Source organism: Salmo salar, chromosome 26, assembly GCF_965601325.2.
Source record: "Salmo salar chromosome 26, fSalSal1, whole genome shotgun sequence".
NCBI lineage: Eukaryota > Metazoa > Chordata > Actinopteri > Salmoniformes > Salmonidae > Salmo > Salmo salar.
Genome location: NC_138316.1, coordinates 966,301 through 992,242, shown reverse-complemented (window position 1 = coordinate 992,242; position 25,942 = coordinate 966,301). Strand labels below are relative to the sequence as shown.

Below are 25,942 nucleotides of genomic sequence, written 5' to 3'. Positions count from 1 at the left end.
CCTCACTTTTTGAATAATGTTTTAATCTCTTTATGAATTTTTTTTAATTAGTTGTATTGTCTGCTGTCCAAAGCATTACTGTTATTCTGTGGTGGAAATTAAAAATAAGTTATGTTGAGTCATTTAATCGTAACACAATAAAAACAACAAAGATAATATTTGGAAATAAATATAAAATAGATAGTATGATAAACTTTTTTAGTACAACCATCCTTCCTAGTCCTTCCATGAAGGCACTTCAAAGTACTTTACACATCTTTTCACAAACCCTGATTCCTATGAAGGTGATGAGAAGTCAATTTATTGAAAATTTGTGTGTGGGTTAACATGAGTCACACGAGACTGGGGTAAATGTGCCGAGAGTGGAGGGACACCACTGTGCCTGTTTAGTTCAGGAAACATGTTGGCTTATCAAGCACAGACATACTGCTTGGCCACAGGTTGGGGGTTGGAAGGTGGTTTCCTGCTATTCTTCTGCCGAGTTGGGTTCCCATGAGTGGAAATGCTTGGTTCACAGCATTAGAGTCCAGCAAAGCAGGCTACTGGTCCCACTTCACATTGCACTTGCTCTATCTGAGATCCTACTGAATAATATGCTATCTGCTGCATGTATAGTATAATTTAATCTGCTGAAGCTATGCATACCATCCACGGGCTTTGCAGGGTCTGCATCGGACGGAATCTGCCTCAGGTTTGTCACACTACTTTCTTCAGGTCTGACACAGTTGGGGGGTAGAGAAGGACTGGGGAACTTCAGATTACACTGCACACAGTGGCAGTGTGCACTGGGAGACTAATAAATATAATACATCAGCAGTGTTGTATTAGCAGTGCTCTCATTAGACTGCCACTTCCATTATACTGTATAGGTGCAGGGGAAAATTGACCCTAGACACTGATCTTGGCATTTTCCCCACTAATGGTTAAGGTTAGGATTGGGGGGGAAGGTGATCCGAGATCTGTACCTATGGCATTGTATTGATAGCTTCTAGTTAGTTTCAGTCATGTCAATATTCTGGATGGTACTGTAGTTTGTATGTTCAACCGGTCGAGCAAAGACTTGCTGGAGGAATGTTGTTCAAACTTCAAGCTTCAGGGATTTCATCTGAGCTGCACAGTTGAGTTCCTATGTACAGTTGAAGTCGGAGGTTTACATGCACCTTAGCCAAATACATTTATACTCAGTTTTTCACAATTCCTGACATTTAATCCTAGTAAAAATTCCCTGTCTTAGGTCAGTCAGGATCACCACTTTATTTTAAGAATGTGAAATGTCAGAATAATAGTAGAGAATTATTGATTTCAGCTTTTATTTCTTTCATCACATTCCCAGTGGGTCAGAAGTTTACATACACTCAGTTAGTACTTGGTAGCATTGCCTTTAAATTGTTTAACTTGGGTCAAACGTTTCAGGTAGCCTTCCTCAAGCTTCCCACAATAAGTTGGGTGAATTTTGGCCCATTCCTCCTGACAGAGCTGGTGTCACTGAGTCCGGTTTGTAGGCCTCCTTGCTCGCACATGCTTTTTCAGTTCTGCTCACACATTTTCTATGGGATTGAGGTCAGGGCTTTGTGATGGCCACTCCAATACCTTTACTTTGTTGTCCTTAAGCCATTTTGCCACAACTTTGGAAGTATGCTTGGGGTCATTGTCCATTTGGAAGACCCATTTGCGACCCAGCTTTAACTTCCTGACTGATGTCTTGAGATGTTGCTTCAATATATCCACATAATTTTCTTTCCTCATGATGCCATCTATTTTGTGAAGTGCACCAGTCCCTCCTGCAGCAAAGCACCCCCACAACATGATGCTGCCACCCCCGTGCTTCACGGTTGGGATGACGTTCTTCAGCTTGCAAGTCTCTACTTTTTTCCTCCAAACATAGTGCTGGTCATTAGGGCCAAACAGTTCTATTTTTGTTTTATCAGACCAGAGTACATTTCTCCAAAAAGTATGATCTTTGTCCCCATGTGCAGTTGCAAACCGTAGTCTGGCTTTTTTATGGCGGTTTTGGAGCAGTGGCATCTTCCTTGCTGAGCGGCCTTTCAGGTTATGTCGATATAGGACTCGTTTTACTGTGGATATAGATACTTTTGTACCTGTTTCCTCCAGCATCTTCACAAGGTCCTTTGCTGTTGTTCAGGGATTGATTTGCTCTTTTCACACTAAAGTACGTTCATCTCTAGGAGACAGAACGCGTCTCCTTCCTGAGGGGTATGATGGCTGCGTGGTCCCATGGTGTTTATACTTGTGTACTATTGTTTGTACAGATGAACGTGGTACCTTCAGGCGTTTGGAAATTGCTCCCAAGGATGTACCAGACTTGTGGAGGTCTACACTTTTTTTTCTGAGATCTTGGCTGATTTCTTTTGATTTTCCCATGATGTAAAGCAAAGAGGCACTGAGTTTGAAGGTAGGCCTTGAAATACAGCCACAGGTACACCTCCAATTGACTCAAATGATGTCAATTATCCTATCAGAAGCTTCTAAAGCCATGACATAATTATCTGGAATTTTCCAAGCTGTTTAAAAGGCACAGTCAACTTCTGACCCACTGGAATTGTGATTAAGTGAAATAATCTGTCTGTAAACAATTGTTGGAAAAATTACTTAGGACATCTACTGTGTGCATGACACAACTGACTTGCCAAAACTATAGTTTGTTAACAAGAATTTTGTGGAGTTGTTGTAAAACGATTTTTAATGACTCCAACCTAAGTGTATGTAAACTTCCGACTTCAACTGTAGATCTAAATTGGCTAAACTTTAAATACATAGCTTAGCCAGCTACTCACTAGCACGCGAGCTTGAGAGATTGTTTATGAGAACTGTGCTAATTCTCTATAATGCCTGCTACATGTACATTATTAGTGAATGTGCATGGTTCTGGTTAAATTTGTAACAGAAAGAGCATTTTCATAGACTGACTTGAAAGCCAGATCAGTGATTATTGCAAAAAGTGCAGGTTAAACTATTTTGGAATATAATCAAATATGGGGCCTATTGCAACCATCGATGGCACTAGATTATCGCCAGATTATGACTCGCCAGCTAACGTCTCGTCTAACCGTGCTGAATTCCCCTGCACAGTTGATCTCAATTGCAACCATTATAGGTCACCCTAAAATATGATGTCCGTATTACCTTAGTCCTGTTTGCAACTAAAGTCTTTCATGATATGTTCGCCCTCTGGTTGGTATTGTATGATTGGAAACTAATGTTGGTGTGGCTTATTGTTAATACTTTATTCGTTTCCTATTTTATGTCATCCAAAAGTGTCTGGTATGGTAATTTCTTATCAAGATCGTGGGTAAAATATCCCTGGACTGTCCATATTTGAAATGTGTAAATACATAAAGTCAGTCAGGGGGATTGAGTACTTTGTGCAGAAGGGTGTGGGCCAGAATCAAACCCACACCGACCTGGTAGGCCTATATGTGCACTCTGAAGGCAGTGGCCTTACCCCTAGACCACCGCATGCCATGTTTGAACAAAATCTTGACCTTAAAATACACTTGTATGTCGTAGCCTAGTGGAGACCAATATCTATCTGCCGTTATTCATCTATAGAAAGCGATGGTTGTTGATGTGTATGTCTGCATTTCAGATACATTTTTGTACATTTGAATGTTACAGTAATAGGACATATGACTAGCATTTGATCAATCGGGAGATAATTATTTTGATAGCAAGCCCTGATCCCAATGACTTGAATCGAGAGAAACTAAACTGCTATTTTTCAGTGATTTGCAAGGTTCATTTGAATTTCCTGATGCAGCAGGAAAATCCTCTGCAACAAAAGAGTGATCAAGTTAAGATCCAACATCTGTAAAGCCAGTCAACATCTGTGATACACATTGTGTTGAAAACCTGTTTATCATCCCTAACAATGACTGCTTTCTTGGCACCAACCCATACTAAGCTAAAGGAATTCATTGGAATGCTAGTTGAATCATTTCAGAATAACTGTGCCAGCCAAGCACACCAGAGTAGCTTGAGTGTTGTAGACCTAAGTCCACACAACCAGAGCTGAGATGCTCTATTTCCCCATTTCTGTTTGAACTGGTGCCTTTAGACAGACATCTTGATTGGGACTATTCAAATACTGTCACTGTCTTTACTGTTAGTCCAGGCCGTGGTTAGTAAGTTAAAGGTCAGTCCACCTCAAACCACAAGAAAGAGGATTTTGACCCCCACCATCTTAGATTGTTGAGAAATTATTACTGTAGTTAAAAAAATATGATTAGCATTCCTGCAACATTATTTTGTTGAACTATAATTTGATCTCTGAGAAATTAAGCTAATTGATTGCACCCAAATTGGCCATTTAAATTTATAGGATTCATATAATATTCAATAAATATATTACCTAACATCCGATTCGAATCACACTTTTTTCTAACAATGAGTTAGACCAGAAGAATCCATACAAATAGTTCTGACCACTAGATGGTGCTGTTCCTGCTATTAATGTTAAAGGTATAGTTCACTCAAATTACAAAATGAAATATTGGTTTCCTGTAAGCAGTCTATGGACAAGGTATGACAGCAATCTGTGCTTTGGATTTGTTGTCCACTGTTTCAAATGCTAACATTTAGCATTTGTGGCACAAATCCAATGCAAGTCACTGGTACCTATATTAGCATTTTCACGCTTCATGGCCAAATCATCCTAAAGTATCTACAAATTGATTGTGTAGCTCAATGATGTTACTTATAAAAATGCTAATATAGTGTCCATTGACTTGCATTGGATTTGTGCCACAAATGAAAAAAATGTTAGCATTTGAAACCGTGGCCAGGTAAACAAAACCAAAACACAGGTTGCTTTCATACTTTGTCCATAAACTGCTTACAGGGTAAGGACACCAATGTGTAATTTGGGTGAAATAACCCTTTAAATAATTTTTTACAAAAAAATCACCTAATAGCAGGAACAGCACCAACTAGTGGTCAGAACCTAGTAATATCAGGATGTAGTATGGGACATAAACCTAACCACTTCAATAACACATTTTTCTGATCACCACATTCACTGAGAATGCATTACATAGGATGAAGAAACAATACTCAGAGCCACAGCTGATACTGTAGATTCGTTGTTGGGCTGGGATTGGCGTGGGGTATGGGGGGTCCATGGGTGGCTTTTGACCATTTCTTTGTATTCCTCAAAGTTTAGTCCAAATTGGATGTTAGGTACTGTTGAATATTATATGAATCCTATCAAATGAAATGGGCAATTTGGGTGCAATCAATTAGCTTAGAGAACAAATTATATTTCAAAAAAATAATGTTGCATGAATGCTAATCTTATCTGCTTTTAACTACAGAAATGATTTCACAACAATCTGAAATGACGTGGAACGACCCTTAAGGATGTTCGGAACAGTTCCCATGTTTGTCAGCAAAGGTCTCCTTAGTCAGATCTCCCAGCAACAGCGTGCTCCGCTGTTTCTCTGGCTTCTCCGCTCTTTAGTGTTTTTAATATCGCTGGTGGCTTGAGGCCGTGGCATTAAAGCTTTTGTCCTGGGAAAGCTCCCATGGACCCCAACTTTGTATTCTTTCCTGACCTGGTTACAAAGGAATCTGCACTGCTACTGCTGCTATTAGTGGCTGTAGGGGGTCCAAGCCAATGGAAGATGTCACGTTTGTAATGTTCACTTCTGGCCTTGGGATTTTCATTAGAAACTGATTCTCATACTGTACTGTATAGCTGCGATCACACTGCACTTAGCCCAGGGTTAACAGCCTTCTTAGCCCTGGGTTAAGAGAGATTTCAGCCCAGGCTAAGAACAATGCAGTGTAAAAAGGCATTATTTCTCAATGTTTGTACACTTAGACAGTGATTGATTAATTCAACGATTCAGTGTCAGTTTTTCCTTTTAGATTTTGATGAATACAATTACATGGAGGAGGGACCTCATTCTACATCAGCAGTTCTACTCTGAGACGCTTTATGAATGTGCTCCCTAATCTAGCTCCACTTTCTTACATGGGTAGGAAGGCAGCAAGTGCGATGGGAATTCAAAGTAATATGATCTCTTTGGCTCTGGCAGGTGACTATCCTTCGGGGTAAAGATGGCTTCGGCTTCACCATCTGCTCGGACTCACCTGTGCGTGTTCAGGCTGTCGATCCAGGTAAGTTGTTGCCTGGTCCCAGATCTAATTGTGCTCTCTTGCCAGCACTATGGCAAGGATGTTTGAGCAAGGCACCTAACCCTAATTGCTCCAGGGTCACGTGATGACAGGGCAATTCCACGTTAACAGAATGATGCTGAATCTCAGATTTTTTACTTTAAAATGTATATCAAACCAAAAACAATGATTGCAAAGTAAAAAAAACAACATACTGCTCTATGCATAAGGACAACTTTTAACAATTTCCACTGAATATTTCATAAAAACACATTTACTTGAAGAACAGTGCAGATGCAAAGTTTGGTAACAGAATGACAGTTTGTGCTGTTTGTGTCGTCATTCTGTTACCAAACTTTGCATCTGCACTGCTCTTCAAGTAAATGTGTTTTTAAATAAAATATTCAGTAGAAATTGTCATCTTTGTGCATAGTATGGTTTGTTTAAAGCTATAATCCTTAATTCCTACAGTGGTTCCTCAATTTAAAGTTTTGAAGTTATGCTGCGGTGCATTGAGATACATTATGATATAGTACAGTGAACTGAATAATGAGGATAAAGAAGAAGAGGGTGATTTTGAATTTAGAACAATAGTGTAAGAATTGTTCTTCTTCTGGGCCTCCGAGTAGAGCAGCGGTCTAACATGCTGACCAGACCGCTCATGTCCGCATGTTGATTTTGTCCACCCACATCAGACGCGTATCAGGACACGCAGGTTGAAATATCAAAACGAACTCTGAACCAACTATATTAATTTGGGGACAGATCGAAAAGCAATTACACTTGCTTGGGTGGGTTGAGATCATTAAATATGAAAGCACTAAACCTCTCTCTAAAAGCTTCACTTATTCAAAAGTTTTACTTGAACCCTAAATGGTTCTCAAGTAGATTACTAAGAAAGATCATTCATTGTTTAAAAATTGCCTTTGTGTAGATTGTCATGTCTCATTTTCGATTAATTGAAAATTATACTTTTTTCAAAGTATCTCTCTTTTTCAAACAATCATTGCAGAGCTGTCCATTGGTGTGTGTGAGTACCTGTGCTGTGTGTTTTGGGCTTTCGTGCCCTTGTGGATAGCGCAGATGATTACGGGTCTTCTCCCGTGTGATATTAGTGTTATTTAATCGAGGTACTCCTCGCTCTTTTTTTGGGTTTCAACCCTGTGTTTTTGTTGATTTACAGCATTACCCCAAAAATGGAGGAGGCAGGTGGCAGCGGGAGGAGGTAGGGAACTGGTCTGTCTGCCCAATATAAAGGATCAAAACTGGCAGAGGAATAAAAATAGCATAAATAGGAAAGCATACCAGTTTCATTTGAGGACCAGGATGTTGACAACTGTGCCATACAGATTGCAAAATAGTTGGGAAGAGATTTTTGATATACTGATTCCATGGTACGATTCCATGAGTTGACATATAAAGCAACACAAGATTCAAGACTTCGTGCTTTTCAGCTAAATTTTTTATATAGAATTCTTGCCACTAACAAAATGTTGAATATTTGGGGCATAAAATCATCGAGGATACAGAATCAATAGACTTACATTTATTTTGGTATTGCCCTCAGGTAGCCTGTTTCTGGTCTCAGGTTCAGGAATGGCTGAAAATGCATTGATCTAAAATTGACCCTAGAAATAGTACTGTTAAGAGATCTGGAGAGACCGGGTCAGTCAATTACTAATGCTCTTAGTAAAAGTATTTATCTTCAACTCGCAATCTGTGGATTCTATTCGATTAGATAGATTGAAATTGTACGTTAAACATCCCAGCATAGTTGAAAGATATATGTTGTGATCCGAAGAGGGTGGCCAGCAGAGATCGGTGGGATGGGCTGAGGGAAGCTGAAGGTTGGGACGTGAAATTGGAGACAAGTAGGAGTGGAGTTAGAATGATGGTCAAAGATAACATTTTAAAATAAAGTCTAAATAAAACACAATAAAAAGTACATTTGAATGACACTGAGGGGCAGTGTTTTTACAGCTAATTCCGTTTTTTTGGCCTGGTGGGAGATCTGTCAACATGCCCTTGAGCAGGTCATTGACCCTTGATGCTTCTGTGTGTCACTCTGAATGGGAGTCTGTTGGATGACTGGTATGGTGTAGTTGTTGAGCAACTTCACTGCAAATATATTGTATGTTTAGGATATTCAATAAAATATTTTTATTAAAAAATAAATACAGTTTAAAAAAAGTAAATTTAGCAATTGAACAAAAATCCAATTCAATTTGAAAATGTCCTAATTGCAAAATCATGTAACAGAATTTGGGGATTCCAGAACTGTAATTTACATGTAAATAAACATAAGCATGTTTTATGTTTTTAATACTGCAGATAGAATGCTCTGTGTGCCAGAGATGGTACAATTCAGCTTGTCTGGGGATGACAAAAAAGGACTTCAACAAAGCCAAAATAGAAAATGATTGGAAGGGGCCTCTTTGCTGTTAAATTAAAGACTTATAAATAAATTAATGTTGTGCCTTGTAACTACTTTAAAATGTGGAACTGTTTCACAAAAAATGCAAACATTGATTTGGCATACAATTTAAGATTGTAAACATTGTACAACTTTATGTACACATGGTCTAACTTTAAAAATAACAAATTGCACTTGAAATTAACATTTCTTTAAAGTTATTGCAAAAAAAAATCATATTTTCACTTGTTTTATGCGACAAAACAAACAAAAAACGAACAAGTGACAACAATAAGGGATCATAGCTTTCACCTGGTCAGTATGTCATGGAAAGAACAGGTGTTCCTAATGTTTTGTACACTCAGTGTATATGTGTTGACTGAATATACGCAAGTGATGTCTCCTAAATTAACGAATTGATGGCACAGCCATATATTAGACTTGTCTTTTTCATGGAGGGTGTAAAACACTACAGAACTTCATTTGGAGTCTCTCTCCACTCAGCCAGGCACCTAAGCCTAGCAAACATAGCCTACATCAGGGTTCACCAAATGACAGCCTGCGAGTGATTTTATTTGGCCCCTCAAGTTTCCTAAGCAGATAAAATGATTTTTATTTAAGAAATCTGTTCCTAAGTATTCCCACGTATAATAGTTATCGTATAAGCAAGGTTAAGTAAATTATTATGTTTTAGTCGATCATTATATCTGTTTGGGCTTCTTGCGGTCCATTGGCAGTCTACAAATTATTATGTTCTGGCCCCCAACCATGCGCTCAAGAGAAAATCGGCCCGAGGCTGAATCTAGTTGATGATCCCTCTCCTACATCAAAATAATGTACACTATAATGTACACTTGTGTGAAGATTTAGTTGAGGTAAATTATTTTAATCATTAGCAGGACAAACGACACGATGTGGTCCCAAAAACATCTCTGATATAGGGTCCAGCATATCTCTTGCTGATGTCATTGAATGTCTCTGTTTAAGTAGTATTTTGATACTTTGTTTAAGGCAAACTTTGTGGATGGGGCCTCCCGAGTGGCGCGGTGGTCTAAGACACTGCACCACAGTGCAAACTGCGTTGCTACAGTTGCTGGTTCGATACCCGTGCCGCCCGAGACCAGGAGACCCATGAGGCAAGGCACAATTGCCCCAGCGTCATCCGGGTTAGGGGAGGGTGTGGCCGGCCGGGATGTCCTTGTCCAAAAAATAGGCATGTGCGCTTTTGTTTTTTCTCCCTCTAAAACAGAAATAAATCATTCTAAATAACAAACTGTCTTTATTTACAAATTAGTAAGAATGTCTCACCATATGTTCAAGAATGGCATTTTTCCCTTCATTCAGATTACAAACGCTCATTTTCAGTTATTTGAAAACAACTAAATCATCTCCAAAATATAGTTCTTTTTTAAACAAGCCATAGAAAGTTGGTTGCAATTTCAGTTTAATCCACCAGAAAAGACAGAACAAATATTACAACAAATATTGTGGTTAAACTCAAATATACTGATAAAAAAAAACTATAAATTGGAACCTTTAACAACCGGAAGGGAAAAAGTATTATTATTATTATTAACCCTGCATTATAATTATATAAAAGCCCCTTTTAGATATTCTGTGTTTTTATTTACAATAGTGATGGACAGCTGGAGGTATTTTGTTTTTCACAAGCGTAGCAGGCTGTGAAGTCTGCAAACAATGTTTCTAGGATGGGCTATTAGCAGGACAATATATATTGGTCATGGCTCTTGAGTGGCGCAATGGTGTAAGGCTCTCCATCTCAGTGCAAGAGCCATCACTACAGTCCCTGGTTTAAATCCAGGCTGTATCACATCCAACCATGATTGGGAGTCCCATAGGGCGGCGCACAATTGGCCCACCATCAACTGGGTTTGGCCGTCATTGTAAATAAGTATTTTTTTCATAACCTGTTAGGGCTAGGGGGCAGTATTTACACGGCCAGATAAAAAACGTACCCGATTTAATCTGGTTATTACTACTGTCCAGAAACTAGAATATGCATATAATTATTGGCTTTGGATAGAAAACACCCTAACGTTTCTAAAACTGTTTGAATGGTGTCTGTGAGTATAACAGAACTCATATGGCAGGCAAAAACCTGAGAAGATTCTGTACAGGAAGTGCCCTCTCTGACCATTCCTTGAGCTTCTTGACTCTTTTTATTGAAAACTTAGGATCTTTGCTGTAACGTGACACTTCCTACGGCTCCCATAGGCTCTCAGAACCCGGGAAAAAGCTGTATGATGTCGAGGCAGCCCCTGGCTGAAAAACATTAGCGCATTTGGATAGTGGTCGGTCAGAGTACTATGAGACTGAGGCGCGTGCACGAGGCGACCCCATGTTTTTATTTTCTCTCTCTTTGTACTAAAACACAGATTCGGAATATTATCGCTTTTTTACGAGAAAAATGGCATAAAAATTGATTTTAAACAGCGGTTGACATGCTTCGAAGTACGGTAATGGAATATTTAGAATTTTTTTGTCACGAAACGCGTCGTGCACGTCACCCTTCTTTACACTTCGGATAGTGTCTTGAACGCACGAACAAAACAGAGGATATTTGAACATAACTATGGATTATTTTGAACCAAACCAACATTTGTTATTGAAGTAGAAGTCCTGGGAGTGCATTCTGACGAAGAACAGCAAAGGTAATAACATTTTTCTTATAGTAAATCTGACTTTGGTGAGGGCTAAACTTGGTGGGTGTCTAAATAGCTAGCCCTGTGATGCCGGGCTATCACCTTAGAATATTGCAAAATGTGCTTTCACTGAAAAGCTATTTTAAAATCGGACATAGCGAGTGCTTGTATCGTGAGTAATTTAGTAAATTCACCGGAAGTTTGCGGGGGGTATGCTAGTTCTGAACGTCACATGCTAATGTAAAAAGCTGTTTTTTGATATAAATATGAACTTGATTGAACAAAACATGCATGTATTGTATAACATAATGTCCTAAGATTGTCATCTGATGAAGATCATCAAAGGTTAGTGCTGCATTAAGCTGTGGTTTGGGTTTATGTGACATTATATGCCAGCTTGAAAAATGGGTGTCTGATTATTTCTGGCTGGGTACTCTGCTGACATAATCTAATTTTTTGCTTTCGTTGTAAAGCCTTTTTGAAATCGGACAGTGTGGTGAGATTAACCCCTGTGCGGCGGGACCGACATCCAGCGAAAAATCATCATCCAATTAGCATAACAAAATGTAATACTTTTTTTTTTCAATTTTTTTTCAAATTATAACGTTTTATAGACACACCTCTCCTGAATCGAACCACGTTGTCAGATTTCAAAAAGGCTTTACAGCAAAAGCAAAACATTAGATTATGTTAGAGGAGTATATCGTAAAAGTAGCCACATAGCCATTTTCCGACCAACCACATGCATCACAAATAACCAAAAAACAGCTAAATGCAGCACTAACCTTTGACAATCTTCATCAGATGACACACCTAGGACATCATGTTACACAATACATGCATTCTTTTGTTCAATCAAGTTCATATTTATATCAAACACCAGCTTTTTACATTAGCATGTGACGTTCAGAACTAGCATACCCCCCGCAAACTTCCGCCGAATTTACTAACAATTTACTAAATTACTCACGATAAACGTTCACAAAAAGCATAACAATTATTTTAAGAATTATAGATACAGAACTCCTCTATGCACTCGATATGTCCGATTTTAAAATAGATTTTCGGTGAAAGCACATTTTGCAATATTCTAAGTACATAGCCCGGCATCACAGGGCTAGCTATTTAGACACCCAGCAGGTTTAGCACTCACCAATATCAGATTTACTATAAGAAAAATGGTCTTACCTTTCCTGTTCTTCGTCAGAATGCACTCCCAGGACTTCTACTTCAATAACAAATGTAGGTTTGGTCCAAAATAATCCATAGTTATGTTCCAACAGCGACGTTTTGTTCGTGCGTCCCAGACACTATCCCAATGGTAAATAACGGTCGCGCGCACGGCGCATTTCGTGACAAAAGATTTCTAAATATTTCATTACCGTACTTCGAAGCATGTCAACCGCTGTTTAAAATCCATTTTTATGCCATTTTTCTCGTAAAAAAGTGATAATATTCCGACCGAGAACCTGCAATAAGATAAACATCCGAAGGAAAATATATCACTGGGTCGAATCGGGCACACGCCTAATTCCATTGTCCTCTGATGGGCCACTTGGAAAAGGCGATAATGTGTTTCAGCCTGAGGCTGCCTCGTCATCGTTCAGGTTTTTCCCGGGCTCTGAGAGCCTATTGGAGCCGTGGGAAATGTCACGTTACAGCTAAGATCCGGACTCTTCAATAAACAGAAGCAAGAACAAAAAAACCTTGTCAGACAGGCCACTTCCTGCATGACACCTTCTCAGATTTTTGCCTGCCAAATGAGTTCTGTTATACTCACAGACACCATTCAAACAGTTTTAGAAACTCTAGGGTGTTTTCTATCCATATGTAATAAGTATATGCATATTCTAGTTACTGGGTAGGAGTGGTAACCAGATTAAATCGGGTACGTTTTTTATCCGAACGTGAAAATACTGCCCCCTATCCCAAACAGGATAACAAATGTTGGTTTGGTCCAAAATAATCCATCGTTATATCCGAATAGCGGCGTTTTGTTCGTGCATCCCAGACACTATCCGAAATGGTAAATCAGGGTCGCGCGCATGGCGCAATTCGTGACAAAAAAAATCTAAATATTCCATTACCGTACTTCGAAGCATGTCAGCCGCTGTTTAAAATCCATTTTTATGCCATTTTTCTCGTAAAAAAGCGATAATATTCCGACCGGGAATGTCCATTTAGCTAAACTGAGGAAAGTAAACAAAGCTTTCGGTCGACGCGGGCACGAGCCTGAGTCTCACAGTACTGTAACCAGCCACTACCCAAACGCGCTACTTTGTTTCAGCCAGAGCCCGCAAAGCCACGATTCAGCGTTTTGCCGCCTTCTGAGAACCTATGGCAGCCGTAGGAAGTGTCACGGGACAGCTAAGATCCTCACTCTTCAATAAACAGAGACAAGAAGAACGACACCTTGTCAGACAGGCCACTTCCTGCATGAAATCTTCTCAGGTTTTTGCCTGCCATATGAGTTCTGTTATACTCACAGACACCATTCAAACAGTTTTAGAAACTTTAGGGTGTTTTCTATCCAAAGCCAATAATTGTATGCATATTCTAGTTACTGGGCAGGAGTAGTAACCACATTAAATCGGGTACGTTTTTTATCCAGCCGTGTCAATACTGCCCCCTAGCCCTAACAGGTTAAACCTGCATATTTAGCTAAAAGAAATCCAGGTTAGCAGGCAATATTAACCAGGTGAAATTGTGTCATTTTGCGTTCATTACACGCAGTCAGGGTATATTCAACAGTTTGGGCCGCCTGGCTCGTTGCGAACTAATTTGCCAGAATGTTACGTAATTATGACGTAACATTGAAGGTTGTGCAATGTAACAGGAATAACGTTTTGTTTTTGAGATGATAGTTTCCGGATTCGACCATATTAATTACCTAAGGCTCGTATTTCTGTGTGTTATTATGTTATAATTATGTCTATGATTTGATAGAGCAGTCTGACTGAGCGATGGTAGGCAGCAGCAAGCTCGTAAGCATTAATTCAAACAGCCCTTTGCAATGCATTGCGCTGTTTATGACTTCAAGCCTATCAACTCCCAAGATTAGGCTGGTGTAACCGATATGAAATGGCTAGCAAGTTAGCCGAGTGCGCGCTAATAGCGTTTCAAACGTCACTCGCTCTGAGACTTGGAGTAGTTGTTACCCCTTGCTCTGCACGGGTAACGCTGCTTCGAGGGTGGCTGTTGTCGATGTGTTCCTGGTTTGAGCCCAGGTAGGAGCGAGGAGAGGGACGGAAGCTATACTGTTACACTGGCAATACTAAAGTGCCTATAAGAACATCCAATAGTCAAAGGTATATGAAATACAAATCGTATAGACAGAAATAGTCCTATAATTCCTATAATAACTACAACCTAAAACTTCTTACCTGGGAATATTGAAGACTCATGTTAAAAGGAACCACCAGCTTTAATATGTTCTCATGTTCTGAGCAAGGAACTTAAACGTTAGCTTTTTTACATGGCACATATTGCACTTTTACTTTCTTCTCCAACACTTTGTTTTTGCATTATTTAAACCAAATTGAACATGTTTCATTATTTATTTGATGCTAAATTGTTTTATTGATGTATTATATTAAGTTAAAATAAGTGTTCATTCAGTATTGTTGTAATTGTCATTATTACAAAGAAAACATTTTAAAAAATCGTCCGATTAATTGGTATCGGCTTTTTGGTCCTCCAATAATCGGCATCGGTACCGGCGTTGAAAAATCATAATCGGTCGACCTCTTCAACAGATGGAAAAAAACTACACCAGTCAAGCAATTCATTTCTACAATAATCTTCATTTTAATTTGACTTTTCAAACTACAAGAGGGCTTAATTGGAGTCTATTTCTTCGGAGCCTAGGCCTATGTAAAATAACTTAGCCTACCTCAGCCAGTTTTGAGGCTTAACAGCCTTAACAGCCTAATAGAAGAATGATTTTTTATTATTAGGCCAACTTAGAATTGCAACTGGTCAAAAATGTAGCATCCTACATAAAACAATTATTTTTAAAAAGGCTGTCTGTGTCGGGATAGCCTGCTATTGTAACGGCATAACAAACAAAACATACTGTCAGCTTAAGACGTAAATATCCCTGGATACCCTCTCACAATAATATTAGTATTTACTAAATACAGTCATATAGGCCACTAAGTAACTTATTCAATGAGAAAAGTTGCATTTCCTCTTGGACATGATCTTGTGGATGTCTGGTTTAATGGATGGATGTGATCGAACAACTCAAGCTTCCTAGTAAAGGCCTCAAATTTCTCCACCATGTCCGCGAATGTTTCCCTCTTCCTTGTAACTGCAGATTTAACCCGTTTAAGTTACAGAATATGCCCGGAAAAAAAGCTGTGTGCAGCTTGCAGTTAACGATTCAATGTTTCTGCATCGGGCCTCGATATGGGGCGGGAAGGCCACTGAAAGTTCTATGCTTAGATTCATAATTACGTCTGAGATTGAATTATTTGCAAACAGCGATATTTTCATTGGAAATAAGACACACTGGCTTGGCATTGGGAAAATATGGAAAGATGAATGCATATCTCTTTGTACATTTTTCTCAGAAACTTAAATTTTCATTATCCACCTTCTTGATAATTTTTGAGAGCGACATTTTATCTTGCTATCAAGCAAATTGTTCTGAACAAATGTTGACGTTAAAAAAAGTAGTGTAGTCTACAGTAGGCTACGTAGATCTGTTTTTCCCCACCAATCAACGCACAAAGAAAGACAAAAATAATAATTGACTAGAGACAGTGATTTTATGAGCGTAATCACATCAAAATGATCTTATTGTCACTGAATTTATTATGTACTAATCATATGTGTTTAACATGTTATATTTGTAGTGTAGGCCAATTAATTGTGCTAAAATGATATACTTGTTATGTTCTGGCCCTCCGTCATCCAATTGTTATAATAGGATTTGAAGCAATAGCCTACCCGGGTGTGGTCAACTATTTCAGCACCATTTCGCGCTGCTCTGAGTCAAGCATTCGGACTGGTCTTGATAAATCAATGAGATTTTTATTTTCACTGAATCTCCTTTTGGGTATTGGTTAGTATATATTTAGTGTGGAAATGGTCATGTTTCATTTTTTGTTTTTCTTGGAATACAAACACCATAATATTAATCAAATTGATTAAGCTAAATTTAAAATAAATCCCTTAAACTATGTTCTTACAAAAAAGTTCAGCCAATATTACAAAAAGTCAAATGCTTCTCAAAGATGCCCTCTGGTGGTAAAACTAGCACTAACTAGCATTAACCCCTGGTCGGGCTCCGTCCCGTATGCGGGACCGACATCCAGCGAAAAATCCTATCGCCATTAGCATAACAAAATTTAATATTATTTTTTTTCAAATATAGGACTATGTTATACCGTTTTATAGATACAAATCTCCTGAATCGAACCACGTTGTCCGAATTCAAAAAGGCTTTACAGCAAAAGCAAAACATTAGATTATGTTAGAGGAGTATATTGTAAAAGTAGCCACATAGCCATTTTCCGACCAACCACATGCATCACAAATAACCAAAAAAACAGCTAAATGCAGCACTAACCTTTGACAATCTTCCTCAGATGACACTCCTAGGACATCATGTTACACAATACATGCATTCTTTTGTTCGATAAAGTTCATATTTATATATAAAAACAGCATTTTACATCGGCGCGTGACGTTGACTAACTATTTTCCCTCAAATGCATCCGGTGAAACAGCGCTACAATTTACTAAATTACTATTCGAAAACATTTTTAAAATGTAATATTGTCATTCTAAGATTTATAGATGAATATCTCTTGAAAGCACCTGTAATGCCAGATTTAAAAATAACTTTACTGGGTAATCACACTTTGCGATAAAAGGGGATGCGATACTCAGAAAAATAGGCTACCGTTACAGGTCAGCGCCATCTTGGAACAATCGCATATCAAATCTACTCTTGTATACTATTGTCAATAATCCCTTACCTTTCATTATCTTCATCAGAAAGCACTTCCAGGAATCCCAGGTCCACAACAAATGTATTTTCGTTCGAAAAAGTTCATCCTTTACGTCCCAATAGCTTGTTCTTGTTAGCGCGTTCTGAAGGCTGCTCCAAAACTTCCGTCGGCCGCGGGACTCCTCTTTCAATAAAATGTTTTTTTTTTTAAATTTATGTTCGTTCAAACATGTCAAACGTTGTATAACATAAATCTTTAGGGCCTTTTTCAACCAGAGCTCCAATAAGATTCAAGGGGGACGATTGCATTGTCTTTCTAAACGTTTCGAAAGGGGAGGGTAGCCAGGGGCGCCGGCGTCATAATGGTGATGGCCCTCCTCATGTGACCACTTTCCACAGCGTCTCATTCAGTCAGTTTTCACAGTAGGAGACTCAAACCACTTTGTAAAGACTGGGGACATGTAGTGGAAGCAATAGGAAGTGCTCAATGAACCATTGCTCACGTTGTGATTTATAGGCAAAGTGATGAAGTTGAGTCCGCAATTCAGAATTCCACATCCTGTTACGATCGGTCTCGGGGTTTTGACTGCCATATGAGTTCTGTTATACTCACAGACACCATTCAAACAGTTTTAGAAACTTTAGGGTGTTTTCTATCCACAAGTATTCATTATATGCATATCCTAGCTTCTGAGTTTGAGTAGGAGGCCGTTTAAAATGGGCACGAATTATTTTCAAAAATCGCTGTAGCGCCCCCTATCCTAGGCGACCGTCAAGAGGTTAATGGCAACACTGGCTGACAATTAAATCACGTGCCATAGAATTATGCGGCAGCCCGCAAGGTGTGCTGCAGTATGACCCAACTTTTACAGTAAGAACCACTGTAAAAAAAAAAAAGTCCTGATTTAAAAAATGGTGTAGATGTGCTCAAAGATGTTCTCTGGTGGTTTAAATGAGCATTAACGGCAAGCACTGTAGCACACCCTCCATACCACGGCATACCACACGCTCTACCGTGGTTTGACACAACTTTTAATTGAGGAACCACTGTACCGGAAGCGCTGTGGGTAAAATCACTGGGGATGCCAAGCTAATAAAAAAGCCATATTACAACCTATGTTGTGATATTTGCGTTGTTTGCTCTATAAATAATTTGTTCATATGCCACCATGATATACAACAAGACCTGGACAACAAAAAGACAAGTCACACAGTGGCGGAATAAATTCAACTACATATATGTTTGTTTCATCACAAAACTGGAGAGCAATATCTGTCCGGTGAAGTCCACAAAGCAAATATTGTGCATAACAAACAGTTATATGACCTGCAGCATGGTCAAGCAAGTTAATGTGTGACAGTTTACTAAACAACTACTGATTTAGAACCACAGAATTACCGCAAGTCAGCACAAAGACAACAGGAGCACTGCTTTCCGCTATTCCAGCATCATTTCAACTTAGACATTTAAACATCATCAACTCAACAAATCTATATACAGTACCATTCAAAATAAAATATATTTTGATTTGTTTAACACTTTTTTGGTTACTACATGATAACATATGTGTTATATCATAGTTTTGATGTCTTCACTATTATTCTACAATGTAGAAAATAGTAAAAATTAAGAAAAACCCTTGAGTAGGTGTGAGTAGGTGTGTCCAAACTTTTGACTGGTACTGTATCCTTAGTTTAATACACTGAAAATAAACTTAAAGATACCAAAAACAATTCATGTGTCTGGCCATGGGACTGATGTCTGTCTGCACACACACTGTGTGTGTGCGTGCTTGCATACAAAAAAGAATTGGGGGACTCACCCAACTTGTAAACTAGTTGAACACCAATGCCATTCTCCTCTCTTTCATGTTGGCAAAACGGTCTATGGCTCTCATTCAGTGAGCTTTTAGTTTTTGTTTTCATAGGCTACCTAGCTAAAATGCTTGCTAACCTAACTTCCTAACATGGGCTACAAATTGGGCTCTTGTGTGGCGCAGTGGTCTAAGACACTGCATCGCACTGGTTCAAATCCAGGCTGCATCACATCTGGCTGTGATTGTGAGTCCCATAGGTGCACAATTGGCCCAGTGTTGTCTGGGTTTGGCCAGGGTAGGCTGTCATTGTAAATGAGAATTTGTTCTTAACTGACTTGGCTAGTTAAATAAAATATTGAACTTCAATTGTCTCAGGCCAGTGCACAATATATGAATTTATGGTTAGATCAGAATTTCCGTCATAATCATTGACCTGTACGGAGAATTAAGTCCACATCTCCATCCATGGCTGAGGAAAGGGCTGATTTAGCAAGCTAGCTACTGCAGGACATCAACACAAGCAGACCAGAATCAAACAGGTTTGTCTGACAATGATGACATTTTGCTTAGGATGTGATTTGATTGGTGTGAATCCAAATCCCATGGGGGGGCATTTTGCTGCTCCAGGAAAACCCACAGTTGAGCTCAGCTCAACACTGATTGGCACATTTTTTTAAATCATTTTTTTTATCAAGGTGGTCTATTTAATTGCTTGCTTGCTGGTATCGATCAATCAAATGCTATGGCGGCAATATGTCATACTCTTTTGTTCCAGACAGATACATGGACTACACATACTGAAACAGAGGGTCGCTGTTCCCTCAATCAGATTTCTCCGGTTTGATTCAGCCACTTGCAAATTTACAGAAAATAATGAAAACACAGAGAGATGAAAGACAAATTATTTTATAATTGTACATTTTTATTGGTCAAATATTTGGGGAAGCCTGGCTTCCTTTGGCATCCATGAATACACGCCACTGCACTGTACAGTCGTGGCCAAAAGTTTTGAGAATGACACAAATATTAATTTCCACAAAGTTTGCTGCTTCAGTGTCTTTAGATATTTTTGTCAGATGTTACTATGGAATACTGAAGTATAATTACAAGCATTTCATAAGTGTCAAAGGCTTTTATTGACAATTACATGAAGTTGATTGTCACGTCCTGACCAGTATAAGGGGTTATTTGTTATTGTAGTTTGGTCAGGACGTGGCAGGGGTGTGTTTGTTTTGTGTTGTCGGGGTTTTTGGGTTGTGTTCTATGTTTTCTATTTCTATGTCTAGTTTATTGGTTTGACCTTCAATTGGAGGCAGCTGTTCCTCGTTGCCTCTAATTGAAGGTCCTATTTAGTAGGGGTGTTTTTCATGGGGTTTTTGTGGGTAGTTGTTCCTTGTTTAGCTGTGTGCCTGACAGGTCTGTTTTCGTCGTTCTTTTTGTTCAGTGTTCTTTTGTTTAATAAAGAAGAAAATGAGCATTCACATTCCCACTGCATTTTGGTCCAATTCATACGACACCTGTGACATTGATGCAAAGAGTCAATATTTGTAGTGTTTACCCTTCTTTTTAAAGACCTCTGCAATCCGCCCTGGCATGCTGTCAATTAACTTCTGGACCACATCCTGACTGATGGCAGCCCATTCTTGCATAATCAATGCTTGGAGTTTATCAGAATTTGTGAGTTTTTGTTTGTCCACCCGCCTCTTGAGGATTGGCCACAAGTTCTCAATGGGATTAAGGTCTGGGGAGTTTCCTGGCCATGGGCCAAAAATATCAATGTTTTGTTCCCCGAGCCACTTAGTTATCACTTTTGCCTTATGGCAAGGTGCTCCATCATGCTGGAAAAGGCATTGTTCGTCACCAAACTGTTCCTGGATGGTTGGGAGAAGTTGCTCTCGGATGATGTGTTGGTACCATTCTTTATTCATGGCTGTGTTCTTAGGCAAAATTGTGAGTGAGCCCACTCCCTTGGCTGAGAAGCAACCCCACACATGAATGGTCTCAGGCATGACACAGGGCTGATGGTAGCGCCCACCTTGTCTTCTCTGGACAAGCTTTTTTCCGGATGCCCTAAACAATCGGAAAGGGGATTCATCAGAGAAAATGACTTTACCCCAGTCCTCAGCAGTCCAATTCCTGTACCTTTTGCAGAATATCAGTCATTCCCTGATGTTTTTCCTGGAGAGAAGTGGCTTCTTTGCTGCCCTTCTTAACACCAGGCCATCCTCCAAAAGTCTTCACCTCACTGTGCGTGCAGATGCACTCACACCTGCCTGCTGCCATTCCTGAGCAAGCTCTGTACTGGTGTTGCCCTGATCCCGCAGCTGAATCAACTTTAGGAGACGGTCCTGGCGCTTACTGGACCTTCTTGGGCGCCCTGAAGCCTTCTTCACAACAATTGAACCGCTCTCCTTGAAGTTCTTGATGATCCGATAAATGGTTGATTTAGGTGCAATCTTACTGGCAGCAATATCCTTGCCTGTGAAGCCCTTTTTGTGCAAAGCAATGATGACGGCACGTGTTTCCTTATAGGTAACCATGGTTGACAGAGGAAGAACAATGATTCCAAGCACCACCCTCCATTTGAAGCTTCCAGTCTGTTTTTCGAACTCAATCAGCATGACAGAGTGATCTCCAGCCTTGTCCTTATAAACACTCACACCTGTGTTAACGAGAGAATCACTGACATGATGTCAGCTGGTCCTTTTGTGGCAGGGCTGAAATGCAGTGGAAATGTTTTTGGGGGGATTCAGTTAATTTGTATGGCAAAGAGGGACTTTGCAATTAATTGCAATTCATCTGATTACTCTTCATAACATTCTGGAGTATATGCAAATTGCCATCATATAAACTGAGGCAGCAGACTTTGTGAAAATTAATATTTGTGTCATTCTCAAAACTTTTGGCCACGACTGTACATCCATGTGTGGACTTACCTAGGAATGATATATACCCATTTGATTTTTGAAGAATATCACTTTAAAATTTCTCATGAGCTTAGTTCAAATGTCATACCCCATCAGAACCCAAAATATGAGCTTGTTTTACACCAATGTTTGTAAATAATGTACGTGTAAACAGACACTGTACAGCCTCAAAACATGGTTAACACTATAATGTTGATATCATGGCTGGTCAGTACTTGCATCAGCTTTTTACGAAAACAGAGGCATGGTGTCCGATTTGTTATTGTTTCAATTAAGGTTTAACTTTGCAATCATTGGTTTTTGTTTGGCATACAAATTAAAGTGAAAAATCTGAGTCTCAGCATCATTCTGAGTGGTATTCCAGAAACCAGAAATTTCCGACTCCAGAAAGAGAGCTTGAAAGAGAGCGTTATGATGGTCGTAAAAAGGGGATCAAGGCGCGGCGTGTAAAGTGCTCATATTTTACTTTAATGAAAACACTAAATCAAAACGACCGTCAACAGTTCCGTCAGGTACTTACAACAAAACGAAAAAGAACTACCCACAAAACCCAAAGGAAAAACAGGCTGCCTAAGTATGGTTCCTAATCAGAGACAACGATAGACAGCTGCCTCTGGTTAGGAACCATACTCGGCCCAACACAAAGAAATACAACACATAGAATGCCCACCCCACCCCACACCCTGACCTAACCACACAGAGAAACAAACCCTCTCTCTCAGGTCAGGGCGTGACAGAGAGCCTGATCAGAAACCATAGCAATGTATTCTCTGAAGCAAACCTGCTACCTACTAGTTTAACCTAATCTTAACCTGTCCTGGTGAATAGATACGGGACTTCTTCTTCGTCCCTATGGCCTCTCCCTTCTTGGAAAATCCCCTTGACATCGGAGTCTGCTTTGTTTGCCGTGCTTTACAAAGGGAACAAATTATTGGACCTCGAATACATCCTTTAGATCAGCGGTTCGCACACTTTTTATCGTCCCGTACCCCTTCCAACATTCAACCTCCAGCTGCGAACCCCCTCTAGCACCAGGGTCAGTGCACTCTCAAATGTTGTTTTTTGCCATCATGAGTGCCATCATGAATGAGTGTGAGTTTGTCCCAACCCGGCTCATGGGACGTGACAAAGAGCTCTTATAGGACCAGGGCACAAATAATAATATAATAATAAATCATTTTGCTCTTTTCTTAACCATCTTACATATAAAACCTTATTTGTTCATCGAAAATTGTGAATAACTCACCACAGGTTAATGAGAAGGGTGTGATTGAAAGGATGCACATAACTGCAATGTTGGGTTGTATTGGATAGTCTGTCTTAAATCATTTTCCACACACAGTCTGTGCCTGTATTTAGTTTTCATGCTAGTGAGGGCCGAGAATCCACTCTCACATAGGCACGTGGTTGCAAAGGGCATCAGTGTCTTAACAATGCAATTTGCCAAGGCAGGATACTCTGAGCGCAACCCAATCCAGAAATCTGGCAGTGGCTTCTGATTAAATAACATTTTCACAGAACCGCTTGTTGCAATTTCGATGAGGCTCTCTTGTTCAGATATCGGTACGTGAACTGGAGGCAGGGCATGAAAGGGATAACGAATCTTGAGTTCATTTGAACACAAAAAGTCATACAATGATGGAAAGACCTGTGTGTTGTCCTTGTTAATGCAGACAAAGAGCTCAAACTTCTTAATCATAGCCTCAATATTGTCCTGCATATTGAATATAGTTGTGGAGAGTCCCTGTAATCCTAGATTCAGGTGAGAAAAAACATCACACAGATAGGCCAGTCATGTGAATAACTCGTCACCATGCAAGCTTGGGTGCTGCCATAGAGTTACATTAGAAGTGCCCATCCAAGAAGGCTCAAGGTCATTGGCCACAGATAAAATGACGTCAAATCACGTTATATCTACAGTAGCTTTGATTGGACTGGTCACGTCAACATCATACTTTCAAAATCTTAGCTAGCAAGCTGGCAGTCATCATCGTGAATCAAATCAAATCTCCTTGCAAATGTTTCTAATCCATTTCATATGAAGAGAAATAACGAAGAGAAATTAAAGATAAAACGTATCGGTGCTCAGACAAGGCTCTGCTGATAGCCAGATGTAGCAGTGGTAAGGTATTGGGATTGCTGTTGACAGCTTTATGTAGGCCCTAACAGTTTGTGTGCACTGTTTGTCACCATTATAGTGTAATGCATGTATTGTTTAGTGTTGTATTGTGTATTGGCTTTGCTGGCATGCATCTACATTTTTTTGTGGGCATGCACAAAATGTGCATGCTAAAATCGCCACTGCTAACATCATTGGTGCTATAGATGGGACACATTCCCAATTCAAAGACCCTCTAGACCAAATGGAGACTACATGAATAGAACATTTCACTGCATAAACAGGTAGCTATTGAATACTGTAGCCTACACTTTCACCAAACCAAATCATTTTCAGAAACAGACATTAAATTCAATGATCTTCCTTACTTCTTTTGTCAGATTATCTGTGACTACCATGGGGTTACAACTAAACATAGAACAAACACATTGTTGCCCGTGTTGTCATGAAAAGCACTCTAGGAATTCAATAAATTATTATTCAACCGACATAGGCTATGGAATGATCCAACCATTGCAATTGTGGCATAGGCTACTACAAATTACATATTAGGCCATAGCCTTGACACTTAATATCACCAGCGTTGCAATAAAAGTGCTCTATAAAGTGAAAGCATTATTACTAAATCACCCATGTGTGTAAGCTAGGCCTATTAGATATTGGAACTATGCCACTTCACTTGTGCATTTACTCTGTGTGCAATTTTTGCCAGTCTCCCTCTCTGGCTTTTGCGGCGGGGGCTGTATAACTTTTTTTGGTAGATATGTGAACATATTCGTTGTATGTTGTTACAATTGTTTGTTGTTCTAGACTTATGAAATATTAGGCTCTGTCTTTTGACTCCGTATCTGTTGTCTTTACTGTCATCGACATGAGGACCTTTTTGAATGTTGCGTGCACACACACACCAGTTGTCAGATCAACTAATTTGCGCTTCGCTAAGCTTAATAACTTAAATGAGAAGCAGCCGTTCTGGACTCCCTCATCTGGTTAAGACAAGCCGGATATGTTTAGGAAATCCTGAATTTGTTTAACAATCTTTCTGGAATACCCCTCTGTTATCTTGGAATTGCCAATATGGCAGACCCTAGCTGTGACCCCACTCTCTGAGGGTGTCTCAGGATATGCAAAAAACACATTTCCTATTCACACATGCATATTAATACACACTTGTACATGTGTGAAATAGGAAAAATATAGGCACCCACCAAATTATTATTGTCAGGTAAGTGGTAATATAATCTCGGCCACCTAGAACCTTAAATTTCCCAATTTCAACATTTCGGTTCAGGGGGGAGAAGTATGAGATACAAAACTAACGGAAGTGCCAGAACCACTTTAGTAACTCCACCCCCCTCTTTCCAGATGTCTATGAGCCAAATGTCCTCTCCCCTTCCAAAACTCAAAACATCCTAGGTGCAGGTGAATTCTGATTTGTCCTAATATCCAGTGACACAAAACCAGCACACAGGAACAATAGTTCCTCGTTATTTGTCACATCCCACAGTCTGGTGACAGATGTAACGATACCAATTATGTTACATAAGTCTGTCCACGAGAGGTAAGGTGTAATAATATGAGTATCTGTTCAATGAGGAGTCTGAGAGTTACCTTTTGGCAATTCATCCACCCAAACAATCATTTGATTGAATGGTATTGTCTATAAATTAGTCTCTTGTGATAACGAAAAAACCTTGGTCAGGAGGGGGTGCACCTACACCTGGCATCTTTTGAATTTCGTAAGGGGAGGTCTTCATTTGGCCCAGAGACTTGGCCCGAGAGTGTCTCAGAGGAGAGGGTGTGGACTTGTCTGCTACCCTGCCAGCTCGCCGCAGGCCAATGCTCACGCAAGATTTGGTGTTGGGTTGGCGAGATTAAACATTAGTGGTTGTTCATAGAGTTACTGGAT

At 39.6% G+C, this 25,942-nt stretch overlaps 1 protein-coding gene across 1 annotated transcript in view; it reads left to right on the top strand.

The window, feature by feature from the left end:
- The first annotated feature begins 513 nt into the window (after positions 1-513).
- Positions 514-25,942, top strand: part of rgs3b (regulator of G protein signaling 3b) — a 96,148-nt gene continuing 70,719 nt past the window's right edge. The window contains exons 1-2 of the mRNA XM_045708484.2: positions 514-691; positions 6,057-6,138. Coding sequence (XP_045564440.2) covers positions 638-691; positions 6,057-6,138 — 136 coding nt within the window. The 5' untranslated portion in view covers positions 514-637. The remainder of the gene's footprint in view (positions 692-6,056; positions 6,139-25,942) is intronic.